The sequence below is a fragment of the Sinocyclocheilus grahami genome, unplaced genomic scaffold (assembly GCF_001515645.1).
Source record: "Sinocyclocheilus grahami isolate Dianchi unplaced genomic scaffold, SAMN03320097.WGS_v1.1 scaffold250.1, whole genome shotgun sequence".
Taxonomy (NCBI): Eukaryota; Metazoa; Chordata; class Actinopteri; order Cypriniformes; family Cyprinidae; genus Sinocyclocheilus; species Sinocyclocheilus grahami.
In genome coordinates this window covers 1,647,017-1,668,277 of record NW_015505429.1, presented here as the reverse complement: position 1 = coordinate 1,668,277, position 21,261 = coordinate 1,647,017, and the positions used below count along the sequence as shown (strand labels likewise).

Here is a 21,261-nt window from a genome sequence, read left to right as displayed (position 1 = left end):
TTTCATACAGCTGATAAGGGCCACGGAAGCATGTTAGCGTGATTGTGTTCTGGAGAGTGACCGATTGAGTCACTGTTGCTAGGCGACGCGCTGATGATGGAAGACCGTTACGACGTTCTCGGGTGTAAAAGTCCGCGAGCTGCTAACCTGTCAGGTAAACAACGAGAGAAACATCTCACGAGAGACCGCACTGAGCACGAAACAGCCCGATGAAAACGCTCAGCTGGAGGCTTTAAACGAACGCAGACGTCAATAAACGGAATGCCTGAGACTTACAAAACCTGCCGAAAATGATGTAGCAAGCTAACTAGCCGTATACCTAGCGCGATCTGCTCAAACCATGGACTGTGACGGGTAAGTGTGTGCTGTGAGGGGAAAAAGATGCAGTTAACTAACAACATGTGTGTTTTGGTAAAGAGGAAACCGACGTGACCAGTAATAGATAAAGCTGTCATTTGAACCGTAAAACGAACTAAACGCATTCTGACTTGCTATTAGTACTATTTGTAGCGGCTAAATTGCTAGCGGTCTGTTGTGTATTCACTTAAAGTCTGTATTTTAACATGTTAACATCATACTTCACACATTTACGAAGGTGTTTACGATTATTTATATATGAAATAATGCTGCATTAGCAGGCCAGCAGTGCAGGTTCAAAATAATCTCGTGCTAATCGTTTTGTGCAGTAACTTTAACTGATTCCTGATCGATCCGCTGAAGTGCTCCACAAACCCCAGATTGTAGGTGCAGAACTGTCATGCAAAACTAGTACTAGTGTTAAGTTAGTTTGTGTTTCGAGCATTATGGTTAAAACATTTAACATGTTTTGATTAAACAATTTTTTTTAATTATTATTAAACATGTTAGTTGCACAGATCTCTTTGATTTATTCATTAGATTTGGAGTCGCTTGTCCTCTGCCTAGTTTGGACTCACAGGAAGATGCCAAAGACCCAGGGCTGCACACCTTCAGTCTCACACACATGAGGAAAGCCTTTCGGCTCATGAATGACTTGAGAAGGTTGGTAAACTGATGCAACTTATTTAGGTATCCTCTATAGACACTGACGGAGAGACACATCCAGTGTTGCCAAACCCCTCCCTCAGAAAATCTCTAGAACCACCCTCAAAAGTCTCCATTTTTCACAAAAAGTCGCCAAATATGAAAACAAAGTAAATACAGGTACATTTGGTAAAGGTAAAGGGAAATATATATATATATATATGTATATATACTTTACAAATGATAAAAGTATAAAAAATATAAAAATCCTGAAGTGAAATTAGGAAATGCTTGTGATCTGCAAGCACATCAAACATGACGGAAAGACACAAAAGACACATAATGTTGGGAATTTGTTTTATGTGTCACCAAAGTGCATCCCTGTCCTGCTCAAATACAACAGATAAGAGATATTATGATTCTCCAAAAACAAAAACTTTATTCATACAAACTTATCTCAGTCAACACACTCTATTACTACAAAATAAGTGCAAAATACTGCATCCCAGCAGCACACATGATCAGTGTTGGGGGTAACTCATTACAAGTAACGCGAGTTACGTAATCAGATTACTTTTTTCAAGTAACTAGTAAAGTAACGCATTACTTTTTAATTTACAACTTTTTAAGTTACTTTTTCGGATAAGTAATGCAAGTTACTTTTTTTTCTCCAATTTATTGTTGAGATTGTTATGTTGAGAGAAATCAGATGTTACTGTAGTTCAAAAATAAATATGAATATGCATTAATTCATCTCACTCACAAAAAAAACACAGATTCAGTATTCCTCAAAAATTAATAAAAAGAATGCAACTCAGAATATGACGCAAACCTGGAATAATGAAATGTTAAACAACACAAATATCCTTTATGCATTTAATCTCATTTTATTTGCGTCTGACCTTCGATGATTCAGTTCAAGCGTACTAATAATCAAAATTACTCTAGACAAACATTTGTGTTTTTTTTATTGCTGAAGTGTGTTGAAATGTCGTCTTCTGCGTTCTACTGTACGGACGTAAATTTACTTTCCCTTCAGCCTGAGGCTTATTCATTTCACTTTTGGTGTGAAAAGGCTTTTATATTTGCCAAAAATATAACTTTTTTATTTTAAAAACAAACAAGCAAGCCCTGTCCAGCTTAAAAAGTAATGCAAAAGTAATATAGCACATTACTTTCAATAAAAAGTAACTAAGTAACGTAATTAGTTACTTTTTTATGGAGTAACGCAATATTGTAATGCATTACTTTTAAAAGTAACTTTCCCCAACACTGCACATGACACGATGATGCACTGTCTCTCTCTCTCAGTATCTGGTTGACATGACTGTGCATGAATTGTGGTATAACTGGTTAAAACAAGATGTTCATTTTTTTCTCCGGCATCTTGATTGATGCTTATAATGAAATGATGGTGTGCGTCATGGCAGGCGTGGCATACTGGTGTGTTCACTGCGCAGACTTGTTGGCATGATTGAGAGCAAACGTGAGAGGTCACGGGCCTATGGCAGGGTGTGGCGAAGTAAAAAATAAAAAAATCGCTGCTAAATTTGGCGACAAAATCCCCAAAATGGCAACACTGGACACATCCCCCTAACATTTTGAGGTGAACTGATATGGAATAGAGTTTTCATTTTAAAATATAAATAAATACAATTTTGTTGCAAAATGTAACAATCACCCAGTTCTTTACATAAAGTTGGATATATATAAGTATATCCAACTTTATCCGCATACATGCAGTATACTTGCATACGGTGATATGTACTATATAGCATTTCTCAGCTGCTCGACTTAATGCGAATTGCTTAATGCAACTATAAGGCATGAAGATATTAAGATATTATAAACATAAAAAAATCATGATTTTCTGCAATGCTGCTTTGGAACAATGTGTATTGTGAAAAGCACCGTACAACTAAATCTGACTTGACCTGAAGTTAATTATCAACCGTGTTAGCGTGTCTGCTTATCCAAGATATTTCTGGCCTGCGTTCTCCAAAAGCATCGGAAGTCTTAAGTAGATCATAGAGATTTGTTGGCACCAATGGTTTCTATGATCTCTGTGTGGGCTTACAATACTTTTGGGAAAACGCTACTTGTCTAGATATTTATTTTTATGTTTTATTTCTAATCGCAGTCGGAGGATGCTTTGTGACGTTCTGCTGGTGGCGGGTGAAGTGGAGGTACCGGCACACAGAGTAGTTTTAGCGTCCTGCAGTCCTTACTTCTGCGCCATGTTCACAGGTACTACATCACATCCTAATGCTTTTCTTACACTGATGGGAGCCACATGTTCCTCATGGCACTCGAGACTTAATTTAGACCTATAATTATGACTTCTAATTAAAAAAATTAAAAAGAGGAAATTCTGTCATCATTTACTCACCGTCATGTCGTTCCAAACTGAAAACAAAAGAAGATATTTTGAAGAATGTTGGTGGCCAAACAGTTTTGTTGCCCATTGACCAAAAAATTAAACAAAACAAAAAAAAAAAAAAACTGTGATTTTCAAAATATCTTCTATGCTCCACAGAAAGTAAAACAGGTTTGGAACAACATGAGGGCGAGTAAATGACGGAATTGAGGATAGACCATCTAATTATTTGCAAGGAATTTGCAGCAGCATGAGTGATGTTACATATAAATAAAGAGGAAAAAATAAAAAAATGATGTTCATTCTTCATAAGTCTCATTTGAACAGTTTTTAAGAGTTTGTGTGTCTGATTCTGTGTTGTGCTTGATGTGTCCAGGTGACATGAGTGAAAGCAAGGCTCACCATGTGGAGATCAGGGATGTTGATGGACAGACGCTCTTGAAGCTGGTGGATTATATTTACACTGCCGAGATCGAAGTGTCTGAGGCTAATGTTCAGGTAATGTACCTTTGAAGACTGTACCGTTTCAAACATAACTAATGACTAGCTCTTTGTGTAAAGGCTGTTTGTGCTCCCTGGCTCTGGAGATCTGGTGCTCTGTTATGAGTGCTGAGAGGCAGGGTATTTCCTCTCATTATGAGCAGAGCTGGAGAGGAAGTTTTCTGTGATGTGCACTTTGCCCTTTGTGTTGGAGCTCTGTTGTCCCAGTACGTTCTGTTGTTTGTATGTGGGGCTTTTGTTTGGATGTACAGAATACAACGGTGGAGAACAGATGATCTGAGAAGCTTCATGTCATTTATGCAGGAGCAGCATGAAGTGGCCTAGTTTTCATCTGGATAGGATGGACAGATGCTCTGCTGGGGGTAGCGGCTGTTTAGGGCTTAGTTGGTCCTTGGGGATTTTAACAATGCCATTCAGTATAGTGATTCACCCTATGTTATATTTCCCTATAGACGGTTTCATCGGGCGCACGCGCCTGGCCCGAAGTTAATTTCCGGTCTGTGTTTGTTTATCAGTCTGGCTATGGCGCCGGCTACAAACGCAGTTAAAGTTAAGGTGATGAGTAGACTGAAGTTGGGCTCAGGTGGTTGTGCTGTGGGATGTGTTTCCCATACATTTATTTATTTGTGGCGCTCGCCACAATATCAAAACTGACGGATTTTCCAAAAGGCTTCGTTGAATAAACATGAGCACGTACTGCACGTTTAAAAATCAAAACGAGGCACGGGTGTTTTTATATCACTGTATTTCTGAAGGAAGACTATCTTCAGAAAATTTTCGATGTCATTTTCATTTCATCTTGCATGTTATATGCCTGATAAAGTAGGGTTTGTGAGCCGTTACTGGGGAAACATCTGTTTCTCCCGCTTTAAAGCACCTCCTGCTGGCAGAGAATGAATTAGCATTTTCAGCAAGTCCGTCTGATTTACCCAGCAAACATATTTTGCTTATCAAAAATAATCTACTCTAGAGGGACTACTTAGCTGCTGTTATTAATTCTATTTGGAAGTCTACCGGAAGTTAAGTTAGGGCCACAAAAGTACGCATGCGCAGTAACGTTTGTTTATGTTATTGCCGTTGAAACCGTCTATAGGCCAAGTGGCTATTGAGCTAAAATGTGCAGATGCGCTTTTCTATATTAGTCTTGTTTTCCCCTGTGGCCTTTACTTGTATGCTAAGTAGCTGATGCAGGGTTAAATTCATTTATGTTCCTAATTTATCATTTTACTTAATAAAATTTATTTAGTATAACAGTTGAGGTGGTGACAATAGCTTTTGAAATGATCTGTTAATAATTCAGTCTCTATTAAAATAATGTTTTATTTAAAATGATGAACAATAATAATATTTAAAGTGAAATGCAATTCATTTTAGTTTCCTTACTGAATCATCACTGGTAAAAGATGAAATATTATAGGCAGAACTCTCTCTAATTAGTATGTACACTACTATCAAAGGTTTAAGTTAGTAATATTTTTTTGTTGTTGAAGAAATTCATATTTTTATTAATCAAGAATGCATTATATTGATCTAAAGTAACAGTAAAGAAATTTTACATGCTGTTCTTTTGAACTTACTAATAATCAAAGAATCCTGAAAAAAAAAAAATCATGGTTTCCACAAAAATGTTAAGCAGCACAACTGTTTTCAGCATTGATAATAATAAGATATGTTTCTTGAGCAGCGATTCAGTACATTAGAATGATTTCTGAAGATCATGTGACACTGAAGACTGAAGTAATGATGCTGAAAATTCAGCTTTGATCACAGGAATAAACTACATATATATTGAAAATAATACATACAATTAAAAAAAAAAAAAATGTAAATAATATATTAAAACAGAAAACACTTATTTTAAATTGTAATATTGCACAATATTGCTATTTTTACAGTATTTGTAATCAAATAAATGCATCCTTGGTGAACGTAAGAGACTACTTTCAAAAACATTAAAAGATCTTTTTGCTTGGTAGTGTATGTATATGTATTATATTGTTTGCGATAATGCACAATTCTTTTGCTGTATTAAAAAACAAAACTAGTCATCATTACATAACCTATACTGGTTAGTCATCATAAATACAGTCTGCAGGCTGCCTGCCTGGTTACCTCATCTTTAGTGTGTGTGTGTGAGTTGAGTTTTCATCTTTTTGTGTTATTCCTGCTGTGTCCAGGTGTTGCTCCCAGCTGCCAGCCTGCTGCAGTTGATGGATGTTCGACAGGTTTGCTGTGACTTCCTGCAGACGCAGCTTCATCCCACCAACTGCTTGGGCATCCGAGCGTTCGCTGACCTTCACGCCTGCACAGGACTGCTCAGCCAGGCCCACGCTTACGCCGGTGAGCTCTCTTCTTGCTTGAGTCATTGTGGGATGGGAAAAAGCTAGTCGATTAAGCGACCCACCAATATGTATTTTTATGCTAAGATACAGCTTTTTGAGCACGTTTGCTTGTTTCAAGCAGAGCAGCACTTCACAGACGTCATGGTGGGTGAGGAGTTTATGGCCCTTTCCTTGCAGCAGGTGTGCAGTCTGATCTCCAGTGACAAACTGACCGTGTCCACTGAAGAGAAGGTAACACTACCGAGTTTGTTGTCCCAGTTGTATCTTTTCTATTGTGCTTCTCAGTTTCTTCCTCATCCATCACATCACAGAGCCTGTTTTTAGCTCAGCCTTGCGTGATTTGTAGACAGCAGAAGGTTGATGGTTGGTTTTTACATGTACGTACTGGTGTGACGCTGAAGGAGACGACAAGCCATCTGTCAGTCACTCTGCATTAGTTGCTGTCTGCTTACAAGTAACTTGTGTCTCCAGTCTGCGCTCACACACCCACTTGATGGCAGCTGTCATCTCTCAGATGCTTCAGTGTCATCTGAGCACGACACACAGGCAGTGGAGGATGGTGGCCTGGTCTGCTGTGGCTGTGAGCTGCATTCATACAATATAATATATATAATAATTGTTCTCGTCTGTTACACCCCTAGGTGTTTGAAGCCATGATCACCTGGATAAAGCACGATAAAGAGGCCCGTCTTGAGCACATGCCTAAACTCATGGAACATGTTCGACTGCCCCTGCTATCCAGAGATTACCTGGTTCAGGTATGACTGCGCACAATTTCATAGCGAGTTCTCAGGATGTAATGATGCACCCCAGGCTGGTTGAGAATAGATACAAATGTGACGATTCAAGTCGGTTGAGATGTTAAATGAATCGTGATACGGTTGGGTTTATATGAATGTATCTCTGAGGGGAACTGACTGTTTTCAGAAAAGTTTAGGCCTTGTCCACACTAATACGTTTTCATTTGAAAACGCATCTTTGTCTCTCCGTTTTGGCATTCCGTCCACACTGAGACTGCATTTTTGTCAAGGAAAACTGAGCTTTTTGAAAACGCTCTCCAAAGCGAATAAACTTGAAAACGCCATTTTCGCGTTGTAGTGTGGACTGTGAAAACAGAGGTTTTTAAAAATGATAACGCATGTTTAGTCATGTGACACATTGTACCAGTAGATATCTGTTTATGCACACTATTGCTACAGATGGGTTACTTTGTACACTCTTCATATCACAGTCCTGCACAGGCAACAGAAAATGTACTTGCGATTGCTGTTTGCGGCAAAACATGAGGGCAGTTGCGTTTTAAGGTCAGACATACAATCATGAGTTAGCGCGACCTGGATGTGTCAGTTAGAGGTCGACCGATGTATCGGTTTTGCCGATTAATCGGCACCGATAGTTGATTGCTGGAACTATGGGTTATCGGCAAAAATCCATGCCAATAGTTTTCCGGGTTGCGTCTGTTGCTGGAGCAGCTGAGAAGGGTCTGCTCTCATTATACAGTGCGAGAGCGGCCTCTAGTGGTTGAAATCACTGACAGCACGTGCTATTTGTTTAGACACGTGATACTGCACGCTGAACAGAGCGGGAAACTTCAGACGCGGATTCAAATGCAGCCGACAGAAATTCCTGCCGCGCCACAGAGCGCCATTCACATAGTTTTCCATTAATTTACATTATATTTGTCCCGAATCGTTGTTAATGTACATAATGAATTGTGTATTGTGCATTTTCAGCGAAACGTTTGTCTTTCTGTGGCTCTAATAAAGTCTGTGTGCTTTATTTATAGAGCTATAATATAGAGCACGCTTTCTCTTTCCGATTGCTCCGTTTTTTTAAACACCGAACTTCAAACTCATCCATGCCAAATTGTTCATTCTTGAAGTAAACTTGTGTCCGTTTGGTGATTAAATAAACTGTTTTAGACCGCTGCTCGAGTTGAACGCGACGCGTCCGGAGTGTGTGTGATACCGGTGAGTTCTCCTAGACTCAGCGCTGCGCTTTTATTTTGATTAGATAATCATCAAGTGTTCAAGAATAGAAGCAGTTAAAATGTGAGAGTATACATACCATATCCATATGTATATCATTTTAATGCTATGGCCTTTGTGTATATATTTAAAATGTGCATCTTTAAGCATGACAGTTGAAATGAAATGGTAACACTTTAAAATAAGAGTCCATTTGTAACATTAAGATTAATGAAAGCAGTGTAAGTATTGTTCCTTGTTAGAGTGTGTTAATTTCAACATTTACTATTACTATTATTATTATAATTATTTTTACTACTACTACTAGTATGGTTCAGAACTGTTTTTGTTAATAAAGCACTATTTCAGTTTTTGTTCAGTGTCCATTTTAAAAACTATCGGTTAATTAATCGGTATCGGCCAGTGTGGTCCAACCTAGCTATCGGTATCGGCAAAATCCACTATCGGTCGACCTCTAGTATCAGTGAATGGTGAGATATTTTCCTAAATTAATTGATCCTGCCAGAAGAATTGCATGAAAATGTATCATGTCTGTTCCGTCTGTATCGTGTCAGTGAGCTTTTTTGAGGCTTTATGTATACGCAATAAAGCGAATTTAACGTTTTCTGATGTTCTTGTGAACTTTTGGAAAACGTTTTAAAACGCTCCACGTCCACACTAGCGTTTTCAAACGTTTTCCAAAAGTTCACAAGAACATAAGAAAACGTTAAATTCGCTTTATTGCGAATTTACCATTTTCAAATGTATCCGGATTAATGTAGATGTAGCCTTATGTTGCATCCCAATTTGCATACTGTCCATCCTAAATAGTATTCTAAATTAGAGTTAGTATGTCCCAAATCGTAGCATGTCGAAATGAGTATTCCAGAGGTACCCGGATGGTTTACTACTTCAGGTAGAAATTTGAAGTGCAGATCCATGCACACTCTAATGGCTAATATTGCTCACAACAGGAGGATTTGATTAGAACTACAAACACGCATAAAAAGTGTTAAAAAACTACAAACATGGCGGATATGCGAGACTGAGAAAGGGGTTTAAGTGATAAATAATCAATATTTAACCTGTTGGAAAAATATATATTTAATGTTATCCACGTTATATTTCATCTGCAGCAACGCTGTGAACTTTTATAATAATACGTTTGGTCATTAACTTTTAAATGCGTCATGCAAACATAGGAAGAGAGTTCTCGGCATGATTGACCCGAGACTGGTAGATCAACGTGCCTCTTCGTTTCTCTCCAATACGGTTGGAAATTAAACGAAATATGGATAATGTTAACATTGAAAAGACGATTGATGATAGTGCAGTTTAAATGGTGACAGGATGCACATAACTAAGCAACAGAGTGTCTGTTAAAGACGCAGTTATGTCCCAAAGCTTGCTTACTATTCTGCTACAGACTTAAAAGTATACTTTTTCTTCACAAAAAGAGTACATACTTTTAGGGCATAGTATACGTAGGCGAATCGGGCCACAGCATTAGATTAGATTCTTTTCATAAGTGCAGCGCTGCTTTGTTTGCAGTGGTAACCATGTCGGGTTTGGAACGACATAAGGGTGAGTAATTAAAGACAGGATTTTTATTTTTGGGTGAACTATCTCTTTAAAATGCAGTGGTCGCCTCTAATTTTAGAGACAAACAGACAAAGAGCACAGACAAAGTCTTAGTTTGTTTATATGAAGAGATTTGTTTTATTTGTATTATTTATTGATTTGGGATTTTTTTTAAATTTCAGTTTAGTTTTATTTGACATATTTCACTTTCAAAAGAAATGTGCAGCATTTTGTCTGAGAAATAATAAAAGGACACCTTCTCATTAATAATTTGTCAAATCTCATTTTGTTAAAAAAAATCGTGAGAAAATCGTATTGTGAAATCAGTATCACATCGAGTTGAGTGAATCGTTACATCACTAGCGATTTCTCTGTATTTATTGTGATTTATTTGTGCATTATTTTTAAGATTTACATGTGTATTTGTACAGATTGTAGAGGAGGAGCCCTTAATAAAAAACAACAACACTTGTAAGGACTTTCTCATCGAGGCGATGAAGTACCACCTTTTACCTGCAGACCAGCGGCACCTTATAAAAACTGACAGAACCAGACCACGCACACCAGTCAGTTTGCCGAAGGTATTAACATATTCGCTTCAAACGTACAGTACTAGTCAAGTTTGGGTGTACTTACTAGTCCTTTATTATCACTAGTTTTCTGAGTGATTCACTAAGTCTGATTCAAACTGTAACTCACAAGTTAGCTTGAGGTTGCTCTGTTAAACACTGTATATATCAAGACTGCTTACCTGTATAACTACGAATGGGAAAAAGGGCAACACACTTGCATGTTCAAAATAGCTGCAAATATGGATGCAGAGTGAAATGACTTCCCTGGATATAAGCAGCCCTTTAATTAACAGACTACTAGAGCAATCATGGCTGATAGTAAGACATTGTGCAAACCAAACTGGACGCAAGGACAGCTGTTACTTCTTGCCCAACTTGTACATGAAAAGAAGGACAATTAAATTAAAGGGAAATTATCGTGAAATGTTTTCGTTCCGAGTCCGTTTGCCAGCAACAGCCATTTTAGGATGGTTTGTGATTTGGTCTTAGTGACTTGGGAGTCCTCTTAACTACCTCTTACTTTTCACAGATTTAGGAGCTGGTTTTAGTGCTAAAACGCTTTGTGAAATACTCCTAAGATTATGACTGACACAAACATAATTTAAAAGAGTTTCTCCTAAATCGGCAAGTTAGGAGCTACTTTTATCCTTAAGATTAAGGAATATAAGATTAATTTTGTGAATATGGTCCCTGATTATCAAAAACACTGCTTTGATTTAAATATGTTTATTATTTTATCTGATTATCTCATATGATGGCTTTCAGCTTTACAACAGTTGATCATTGTTTGCGGATTCCATAAAAATAAAATTAAAAAGAATAAAACCAAAATTCTCTGACTTCTCTTATAAACAACATTTATTTCCTTGTAATTTCAAAATATCACTCAGAAATGAAAGTTGGTAAACACTTTTAAGATCAACGGTCAGGTTATTAAAGTGATCAGATCTTTCCTCATAGAAGTCAACGTATTGAATTCAGTGTATTGAAGCCTGACAAGCAAGCGTCCACTTCAAAACTGAGCAATGTGGCATCAATAAACTGACTACCGTATAAATTATGACTGCATTTTTTTTTACCAGCTTAGTCGCAGTCTGAAGACCTGGATTAATTTATTAACTCAGACAGATTGATTTTTGTTGTGAATCTGACAGGTGATGATGGTTGTAGGTGGTCAGGCACCTAAAGCCATCCGCAGCGTGGAGTGCTATGACTTTCAAGAGGACCGCTGGTACCAGGTGGCCGACTTACCCTCCAGACGCTGTCGAGCAGGTTGTTCTCTGTTCTGTCCCTCATCTCTAAATAGCTTTTTCTCTTGGTCTTACCTAGGGCTGCACGATTAATCGAATGCGATTGTCATGCGCGTCTTGTCAGTGAAGCACAGTTCTGTGATCAGTAGTAAATCTTTATCCGAAAGCCAGAGGGTGCTCTCTCGCTGAAACTCCAAATACGCCCCGCAGAAGAAAGATAATGCACGTCGTTCCAGGGTTGTTTCTAGAAGGGATACCGCTGCGGCCGGAAACTAACAATGAAGCTGTAATTCACTGACAAGCTACGCAAAACTGCATTCAAAATCGTGAGGTTATGAAATTGATGAATACGTTCTGCGATTACGAAAGCAGTTTGCATAGCTTGTCAATTATGGCTCTGTGTAGTAAGCGCTGCTCCACCTGAAACCGCTTCTAAATACCATCGAGCCTTTACCCGGTGAGTTGGAGTCGTTTATAACGTGCATTTGAAAAAGCAACATCTTTCCAAACATGAGAAGTATTTATGAACCTCTTGTCCCACAGAATACCACATTTAATAAATTAATTTCTTCCGAACTCACTTAGCATTGCATTATAAATATACTTTATTGTAGTGAAAATTCTAATAAAAAGAACTCCAATAAACCATGTGTGCATTGAATTTATTTAATACACGAGTTTCACAATTTGAGTTGAATTACTGAAATAAATGAACTTTTCCATGACATTCTAATGGATTGAGATGCACCTGTATATAGTCATAGTCCTGTGTTTATTATTAGTCATGCTAAATCATGAATTCTGTTTCCTGGAACAAGCTGCATTATATTTCTTCTGCGGGGCATATTTGGAGTTTCAGCGCGAGAGCGCCCTCTGGCCTTCGGATGGAGATTTACTACTGATCACAGAACTGTGCTTCACTGAAAGATACGCACGACAATCGCAGCTTTTGCTTAATCGCGATTACGATTGAATTTAGATTAATCGTGCAGCCCTAGTCTTACGCTCTGCATGCGTATCATGTAGGTGTGGTGTATATGGCCGGTAAGGTGTATGCGGTGGGTGGATTTAACGGCTCCCTGCGTGTGCGGACGGTGGACGTGTATGATGGGCTGAAGGAGCAGTGGAGCTCTGTTCCCAGCATGCAAGAGCGCCGCAGCACTTTAGGAGCAGCTGTACTGGGGGACCTGCTGTACGCTGTAGGGGGCTTTGACGGGAGTACAGGTATACCTTTGAAAAATGAATTTCAGGATGTATTCGTTCAAAAGTTTGGGATCAGTAAGATATATTTTTATTATTTTTTTTTTTTTTAGCAAAAATGCATTAATCAGAAGTGACAGTCAGTGCTGATTACATGTAATCTGGATTAGGTAATCAGATTCCCAAAATTAAGATGCTCATTTAATTTTAAAATGCTTATAATCAGATTACAGTTACTTTTTATGCATTACAAAATCACATGATTAGAAAATTATTCATAATTTTTTAATCCTAATTCTTTTTTTCTCTTTTAATTTTTATTTCTAAAAATCCTACTCATCATACCATTTAGCTTTGACTATATTCACAAATGTTGTGTAAATAGATTTGTAAACCATGCTTCTGAATTTGGGTGCAGAAAGAAACTTTCAAGCAATTAGACCATGTATGAAACAAGTAATCATGCAAGTTACTGAACACTGGTGATGTACAGCTGTGAAACACAGTCGTCATCATGTCCAATCACCTTCAGTAACGGTTGATTACTGACCCTGCTGTAATGTAATGCTTAATGCATTTTATGATGTTGATATCAATAAACCATAAACATTTTCTTTCTTTTGCTTTTTTTATATCAATATGGTATGTTTAACGGTAAATTTAAAACAAGTTTGATAAACATACAGTAATCTAAAATGAGTAATCTAGATTACATTACTGAATAGAGTTTATGTAATCTGTAATCTGTAACAGACTACAATTTGTAAGTAATCTACCCATTTTATGTCACTAAAGATTTCCGTTTCAAATAAATGCTGTTCTTTTGACCTTTCTATTCATCAAGGAATTCCGACAAAAATATACATCACATTTTACACAAAAATTTGAAGCAGCACAACTGTTTTCAACATTGATAATAATCAGAAATGTTTCTTGAGCAGCAAATCAGCATATTACAATGATTTCTGAAGATCATGTGACACTGAAGACTGGAGAAATGATGCTGAAAATTCAGCTTTGATCACAGAAATAAATTACATTTTGACAAAGTTATCTGAAATTATAAATAAATCTTTTACTGTATTTTTACTGTATATTCTAAATAAGTAAATGCGGCTTTGGTGAACAAGAGACTAAATAAATAAAATAATCGCACCAACCCCGCATTTTCGAACAGTAGTGTAGCGTATATTTTCAGTGAACTGTATGTTCACAGATGACTCTGCCTGGTTTAAGCACATGCACAAGCAGCGTCATCATTAGCCCTGTTTGACTGACATTTTGGCATTTGTCTGATGAATGTCTCTCGGTAGGTCTGTCGTCAGTGGAGGCGTACAGCCCCAAAGCTAATGAGTGGATGTTTGTGGCTCCCATGAACACCAGGCGCAGCAGTGTTGGGGTGGGAGTGGTCGACGGTGAGCATTTTGAGTTCATGTGTGTTGATTAATCAACGTATGCTCAACGTATTGAGGTTCAAGTGCAAACATGGTCATGAAATTATGCATGCGACAATAAAAGATGATTTCTCAATATTTCACCTTTTGGCTGTTGTTGTTACATATTTAAACTGTGCAGCTGTGTTAGCTCATGTAGATTGTTTGTGTAGTGATTTCACATAGTGTGTCTGATGCTTGTACAGGAAAGCTTTATGCTGTTGGAGGATATGACGGAGCGTCCCGGCAGTGTTTGAGTACTGTAGAGGAGTATAACCCGGTCAGTAATAAGTGGTGCTTTGTGGCAGACATGAGCACTAGACGCAGTGGAGCTGGTTAGTTCCTTTTTGGACATGATTTGAATATGCACTGGGCTCACTTCTTGCGGTCTCCGTGTATTCACTGGCTGTGCTGTGATTGTGTGTTTGTACAGGTGTCGGAGTGCTCAGTGGACAGCTGTATGCTGCAGGTGGACACGACGGTCCTCTGGTGAGGAAGAGTGTGGAGGTCTATGATCCTGCCACTAATACCTGGAGACAGGTGTGTGACATGAACATGTGCCGAAGGAACGCAGGTGAGACTAATGAACATTTTAGGAGGACAAATAATTGAAAACAAGATTTTCAAATTGCATAATGCATAAAACAGCAGACTATTCTGGGTCACTTTTGAACCATTGAAACATAAGGTTAAAACAGCCATGGGGTCAACACAAACCATATTATATTTAATAAATAGCTTCTCATTAAACGGTGAATGTGAAACATTTCAAAGTTTTGCATGCTGCAGTGTTATACTTTTTAATAATTAAGGAATTCTTTTAAATTTCAAATTATAAATAAACCAGTGTGATGAATATTTATATTAAATTAAATCTCTTGCATGAGATTTTTTAAAATTAATGTATCGTTATATGAATTTATAGAATTAGCAGTGTAAAATAAATCAATTAATAAGTTAAATCCCTTACATAAAACTCATGACTGCTTAAAAACTGTCCAAATGTATGAAACCTACATATTACATTTCTAACAAAATAACATCAAAACAACATAAATATTACTCTAGAATATTTTCAAACAAAATATATTAATTTTAATGAAATGAAAAACATGATCAAATTTTCATGCAGCAGTGGTCGATCAGTAGGTGGCAGCAGAATGGACTTTTCCTTCTTCAAACCTTGTTGAGTTTAGATTATTTGGTCATTGGTGTTTTGCTTTACACCGCTTTGGGCAGTAGTTCATTTGATATAGTTTATTTATCCGTTTACATTGATATTCATGTTTATTAAAAAAGTTTTAGAAGTGTGTGTGAGATATAGGAAAGTATTTTTGAGGCAAATCTAACTCTAAGAAAGATCTCTGAGAAATACCACGTGTAAAGTTGCCTTCATTTTTAAATGATTATATCTGTTTAAAACATTGAATGATGTGTATTTTGATAGTCTAGACATATTTTTTTTAGCAATTCGAGTTCAAAATGACCTGAATGCATTATAAGGGCAGTCTTAAGTGTCAATTTTTCCAAATTTAGATTTATAGATCATCTGATAGCTGAATAAATACGCTTTCCACTGATGTATGTGGTTTGTTAGGATCGGACAATATTTGGCCGAGATGCAATTATTTGAAAATCTGGAATCTGAGGGTGCAAAAAAATCTAAATATTGAGAAAATCATCTTTAAAGTTGTTCAAATTAAGTTCTTAGCAATGCATATTACTAATCACAAAATAAGTTTTGATATAATTACGGTAGGAAATTTACAAAATATCTTCATGGAACATAAATTTTACTTTACTTAATATCCTAATGATTTTTGGCATAAAGGAAAAATTTATTATTTTGACCCATACAGTGTATTGTTGGCTATTGCTACAAATATACCCCAGCGACTTAACACTGCTTTTGTGCTGCAGGGTCACATTTATGAAAACAGTATGTCCACAAGGGTTCCCGTCAAACACTGGATCTGTTTCAAGACCTTTAAAATCATAGTTTATAAAAGGAGAACTGAGTTAAGTGTGTTTGTCTCTAGGAGTGTGTGCCATAAACAGTTTACTGTATGTGATCGGAGGAGACGACGGCTCGTGTAACCTGTCCTCTGTGGAGTACTACGACGCTGCCGCCGATAAATGGAGTCTCATTCCCACCAACATGAGCAACGGACGCAGCTACGCAGGTCTGCTTCACTCTCACAACCTCCATATTCAACTAAGGGGGTTTTCACATATAGTCTGTTTTAAAAGAACCAAACCCAGTTCACTTAAAGTGAACCAGACGAAAGTGATCTGTCCTTATAGTGTTCACAATGTAGTGGAGTTAAAAGAGAACCCTCTTTAGCACAGAAGTGATCTCAGACCCTTTCTTGTTCACACCACAACTTCATAAGAACTCAGACCCCAGCTTCTGTGCAGCGGTGGCTCTTGTCAATGCTTGTTTTATTAATATAATAGCTTCGATACTGAACCGCTACATTATATTTCTCAGCAACTCAGGGGTAAAATTGATGTTTTGAAGTAACGAAACTCACAGCTTCACTGTTTGCACAGACGCAATTCACACATGCAACTTTCATCTCTCTCTCGATCATTAATTCAAATCAATGCATTCAAATAAATGTGATCTTACCGCACGACTTCATCTCTGTCTGATTTAAAGCGGGCAGAAAGCTAGATCTTCGCTGCGCGTCGGGTGGTTCTTTGCCTCCGCATTAAATAATTTAACGCACAGTTAGCCGTAGATAACATAAATGACAACAGAATTATTTTGTATTCATTGAGTTAACATTTGGTTTGTTTATTTACTTTTGAAAAATGTAACAAGATTGAAACGTCTGAAATAACATTGATTAATAATAATAAGATATACATAAAAATATATACAAATAATGAGTTCAACCTCAAGCATTACTGTTATGTTGGTCGGTCCGGGACCTCATTGCTTTCACAAATCAGGAGGAAATCGAACCACAAACAGACCGAACCTCTGGAGGTGGTCGGAGTACGGTTCGCTTTTGGGTCCTTTTAGGGGGTCTGAGATCACATGTTTGTTTACATATACAAGCTGAACCGCTCCGAGATCGTTTGCAGGGCTCAAACAAACTAGGTATGAAAACACCCTAAAACTAAACTCAACTGCTCTCTTGTCTGTTTCAGGGGTGTCAGTTATTGACAAGCCATTATGACTAAAATTTCTGGGCAGCAGGTCTCTTCGCACCTGTCGAGGGCTGAGCTGTGACAGACAGACGGTGATTTAAGACAGGCGCTCGAAGCTCTCCATCTCAAAGCCTGGCTGCCTCACACACACACACACCAAGCCCTGACCTCTCCCAGTCTCCAGAAAGTGCCATTTTAGCTCTGTTATTAACAGAGAGGCCATGAGGTCGCCCAGTATAGTGTGTATTAAATGAGACCTCGTTTATAGTCTGCCAGGACCGAGTGCGTATGGGACGCCTACATGAGCTGGTGCAGGTGAAGATTGTGCCAACAGAGGCCTCTGCCTGCTTTACTACTGACTGACAACGCTCCGAACAAACACTCGCATCGCAGGACCAGTCCATATGATGTCAAAACTGTTTCTACGGGTTAACACTAATGCATATCACACCCTTTAAAGCGGATCAGGACTGGATATCACTGACTTCTGTTGGTTTGGTTACAGGGTTACTTTATGTTTTTATGAAAAGTATTATGGGCACAAGCCCATAAGTTGTTTTAACCAGCTGCTTTCGTGCCATATAGTATTGAGGGTATTAAACTGCTAAACCGATCATATAAATCTCACAGGGTAAAGGTATGGTCACATTTCAGCTTGAAATTTCAACTTGAATCCATTGCGAAGAGCACATTGATTTTCATTGAAATGACTGGAATTGGTCTGTGAAAATTCAGTAAATGTGACCATACCAGTTAATGTGCCAAATGTAACTCATAATTCATATGGATAATGCTGTATGTTAGTTACTTGTACATGAGCACTTTGGTGTGCAATCGTCCATGTTGGACACACAGCGTCTTTCTTTGATCACGACAACACTCTCTATAGATGCAGCCACTGAAATAGCACTGGCTTGGTGTCTTTTTGGTAAAATTGCACTGTTCATCTCGTTCAGTAGAGCTGGTACTATTTCAATCGCAGGCAAATACCAAGATAGCACAGGCTCATGTCAAGTTCACCGTTTATCCTGTTCTATTCTGACTGGGTAATTTGCATCAGTGGTTCAACAGAACTGGACTTTGGAAGACTCTTTTATTTTAAATATTGAAAAATATCAAGCCTTCTTAAGGTTCTTTTTCTCGTTATTGGGTTATAGGATCTGTAAAGCTTCACTGTAGACCGTTCCTGTTTACAGTACTGATCATTGTGAAATGAAAACGAATTTCGTTGGTAACAAATATGAATTATTAAAAACATTCCCAGCTCACATATCACATATTCTCATTCTCACAATGCCCTATTTTCTTTTTAATTTGGATATATACTGATCTAAAAGTCATACTATGCAGTACAACGTTGTTTTTGTTGTTCCCAGTTACTCAGTTTATTTTGTGCTATGCCTGGTGTAACTGCTGTCTTTACACATCATGATCCACAGCTCTAAAACTATGACATTCCAGTGCGGTGCATCATCTATGGAGTATGCACGAATGTGGTTTGTGAGCAAGGTATTTATGTATTTCTAAACAAAATGTATGAATAAATGAAGCTTTGTTAAGAGAATTGGATTGCTGTGTTGTGAATGCCAGTCTATGAACTGTCACTGGAGGGCAGCAGTCAGTCATGCATTGCCAAGATGAAAGTGAAAATGATCTTAAACACCTGATTACATATTTACATTAGATTTGCATTAAAGTCAAGCAGATTTTAAGCCTATACAGTATAATTAGATGATTTATTCTGTGAATGTGCCAGACCTGTGTTTCATTAGCCTCTACTGGTAAACTAGAAGAATAACAAACAGTGTCCCAAATGACATACTATACACTATTATGCACTTATGCACTCAGTCTAGTCTAGTGTATGGACTTTATTAGTTTATGCAGTATTGAAGTCTGATAGCTCATCCTTCGCCGTTATAAAAGGAAAGCTGTGACCGCTGAATGCATTAAGTGTCCAACATTACAAACTTCCTTTTTCCAGTTAATTCATGGTTTTTGAAGGCTTTTCCAGTGTTACATGTATTGTTTTTAGCGTCACCGGCGGAAGTTAAAAGGTTCACCCAAAAATGAAGATATGCTGTTAATTTACTCACCCTCAGGCCATCCAAGATGTAGGAGACTTTTCTTCTTCACTAGAACAGCAAATAGTATTTTTAGCTGAAACCAGCAAGTCAGCAACTGTCCGGGTTTGAGAATAAAAAAGCATTATCGGTGAACACAAAATGAATACCCGTGGCTCCTTACAATATATTGAGGTCTTATGAAGCGAAACAATCGGTCTGTGCAAGAAACTGAACATTATTTACAACATTAACTTTACCTGCCGCAGCCAGCAGGGAACTCTGATTCTTCTCGATTTAAACAATCATTTCATGAAATTCCTACATCTTCTAAAAACACTGCCAATAATGTTGTTTTACCCTGCTGTCTGTCGCTGTGTATTTGACAAATCTTCACCTTTTGGCTTGCACTTCTGTAAGGCAATCTTAATGTCTTTTCCCGCACCTGCTCAACACTGAACAGCAGCCACGCCCCCAAACTCTCGCTATTGGCTGCAATTTTACAGGCAGGTAAGACATCCTATCACTGCATTCGGGTTCAATGTAATGATTGGACAAACATTTTATGGTCCTGAAGCTTTCACAGATTTTAATATCATTTGATTGCTATCAGGATGTCAAGCGACTTTCAACCACTATAACAAAAATGTTTATGAAAAACATTGCCTATAGTTTTAAGTGCATACTATGGGTAATGTGCACTTTTTATTGGAATTTTCGGTGTAAACACTACTCACACTATTTATACTACAAAATAGCATAGAAAAGTGTATAAGGGACACACCTAAAGTGTAGTACATGATAAAACTAATTAATAAAAAAATTAAAGGTGTATGTAATATTGACAGCTAACGGATAAAGGGATAGTTCACCAACAAATGAAAATTCTGTCGTTAATTACTCACCCTCATGTCGTTCCAAACCCGGAAGACCTTCGTTCATCTTCGGAACACAAATTAAGATATTTTTGATGAATTCCGAGAGCTCTCTGACCCTCCACAGACAGCAAGGATCCTTTTTAGGTCAGGTAGACTGTGATCTTTGACTCCGTTCGTTGAAATGTGGAAATACTGTTGGATAAATTGAAAGTGGGCGGAGTCACACAGACCAAAACAAAAACAGACATTCCGACATGGAACGAGAAGTAGAATAACTGTCTGTAGCATTGTTTTTCAGAGAAGCAAGTATGTGAAATTGGTACGTTTCCTAAATATATGCAAACATATGGTATTTTATGCTTTAGTTCAGTAAAAAAGAAAAAAGAATGCACCTTTGAAATGAATGCAAAATTCAGTTGCAAAATCAAGCAAGGTTTACCATTGCATGTTTTCACAGACGCAGCCCAGCTTTTGCAGCAGGAATCCAGGAATTTTGTGAGGACAAAAGATTTCCCACACAAACTTCACAATGCGTTCAAGTCGGTCACACAGACTCGCTGCATTGATCTTGCTCTGAAAGTGACTTCTGTGTGAGCTGTGCGTCACACATTTGCACTATTGACAATGGACAGTGCTTCAGGCTAGAAGGGATACAGCTGCAGCAACCGGGCATGCGCACATCAATATAGCATCGTTTTAGTCACTGTGCAACAATAATTACTATTTTTGCATCCTTGTAAGGGGTAGGTTTAGGGTTGGTGTAGATGTAGACGTTAATAAAACACAATCTAATAGTAAAATGTATTAATTTATTGTTAGTTTCTAGCCACAACCATGGACCCTTTTCATAGACTTCTTCTGTGGTGTTTTATGTTATTTTTTTGATTTTGATTTTGGAGCACTCCTACAGGCACAAAACGGCACGAACACATCAGG

General features: G+C 37.8%; 1 protein-coding gene across 1 annotated transcript; it reads left to right on the top strand.

Moving 5' to 3' along the window:
• The first annotated feature begins 63 nt into the window (after positions 1 to 63).
• On the top strand, positions 64 to 18,930 carry klhl3 (kelch-like family member 3). Its single transcript, XM_016289642.1, has 15 exons — positions 64 to 354; positions 898 to 1,020; positions 3,143 to 3,249; positions 3,756 to 3,877; positions 6,058 to 6,220; positions 6,344 to 6,453; positions 6,864 to 6,980; positions 10,202 to 10,351; positions 11,497 to 11,614; positions 12,619 to 12,816; positions 14,106 to 14,207; positions 14,432 to 14,560; positions 14,659 to 14,799; positions 16,265 to 16,408; positions 17,385 to 18,930. The coding sequence occupies exons 1-15, from the start codon at positions 341 to 343 to the stop codon at positions 17,411 to 17,413; spliced, it is 1,767 nt and encodes a 588-aa protein (XP_016145128.1). The 5' UTR covers positions 64 to 340; the 3' UTR covers positions 17,414 to 18,930.
• The last annotated feature ends 2,331 nt before the right edge of the window (positions 18,931 to 21,261 follow it).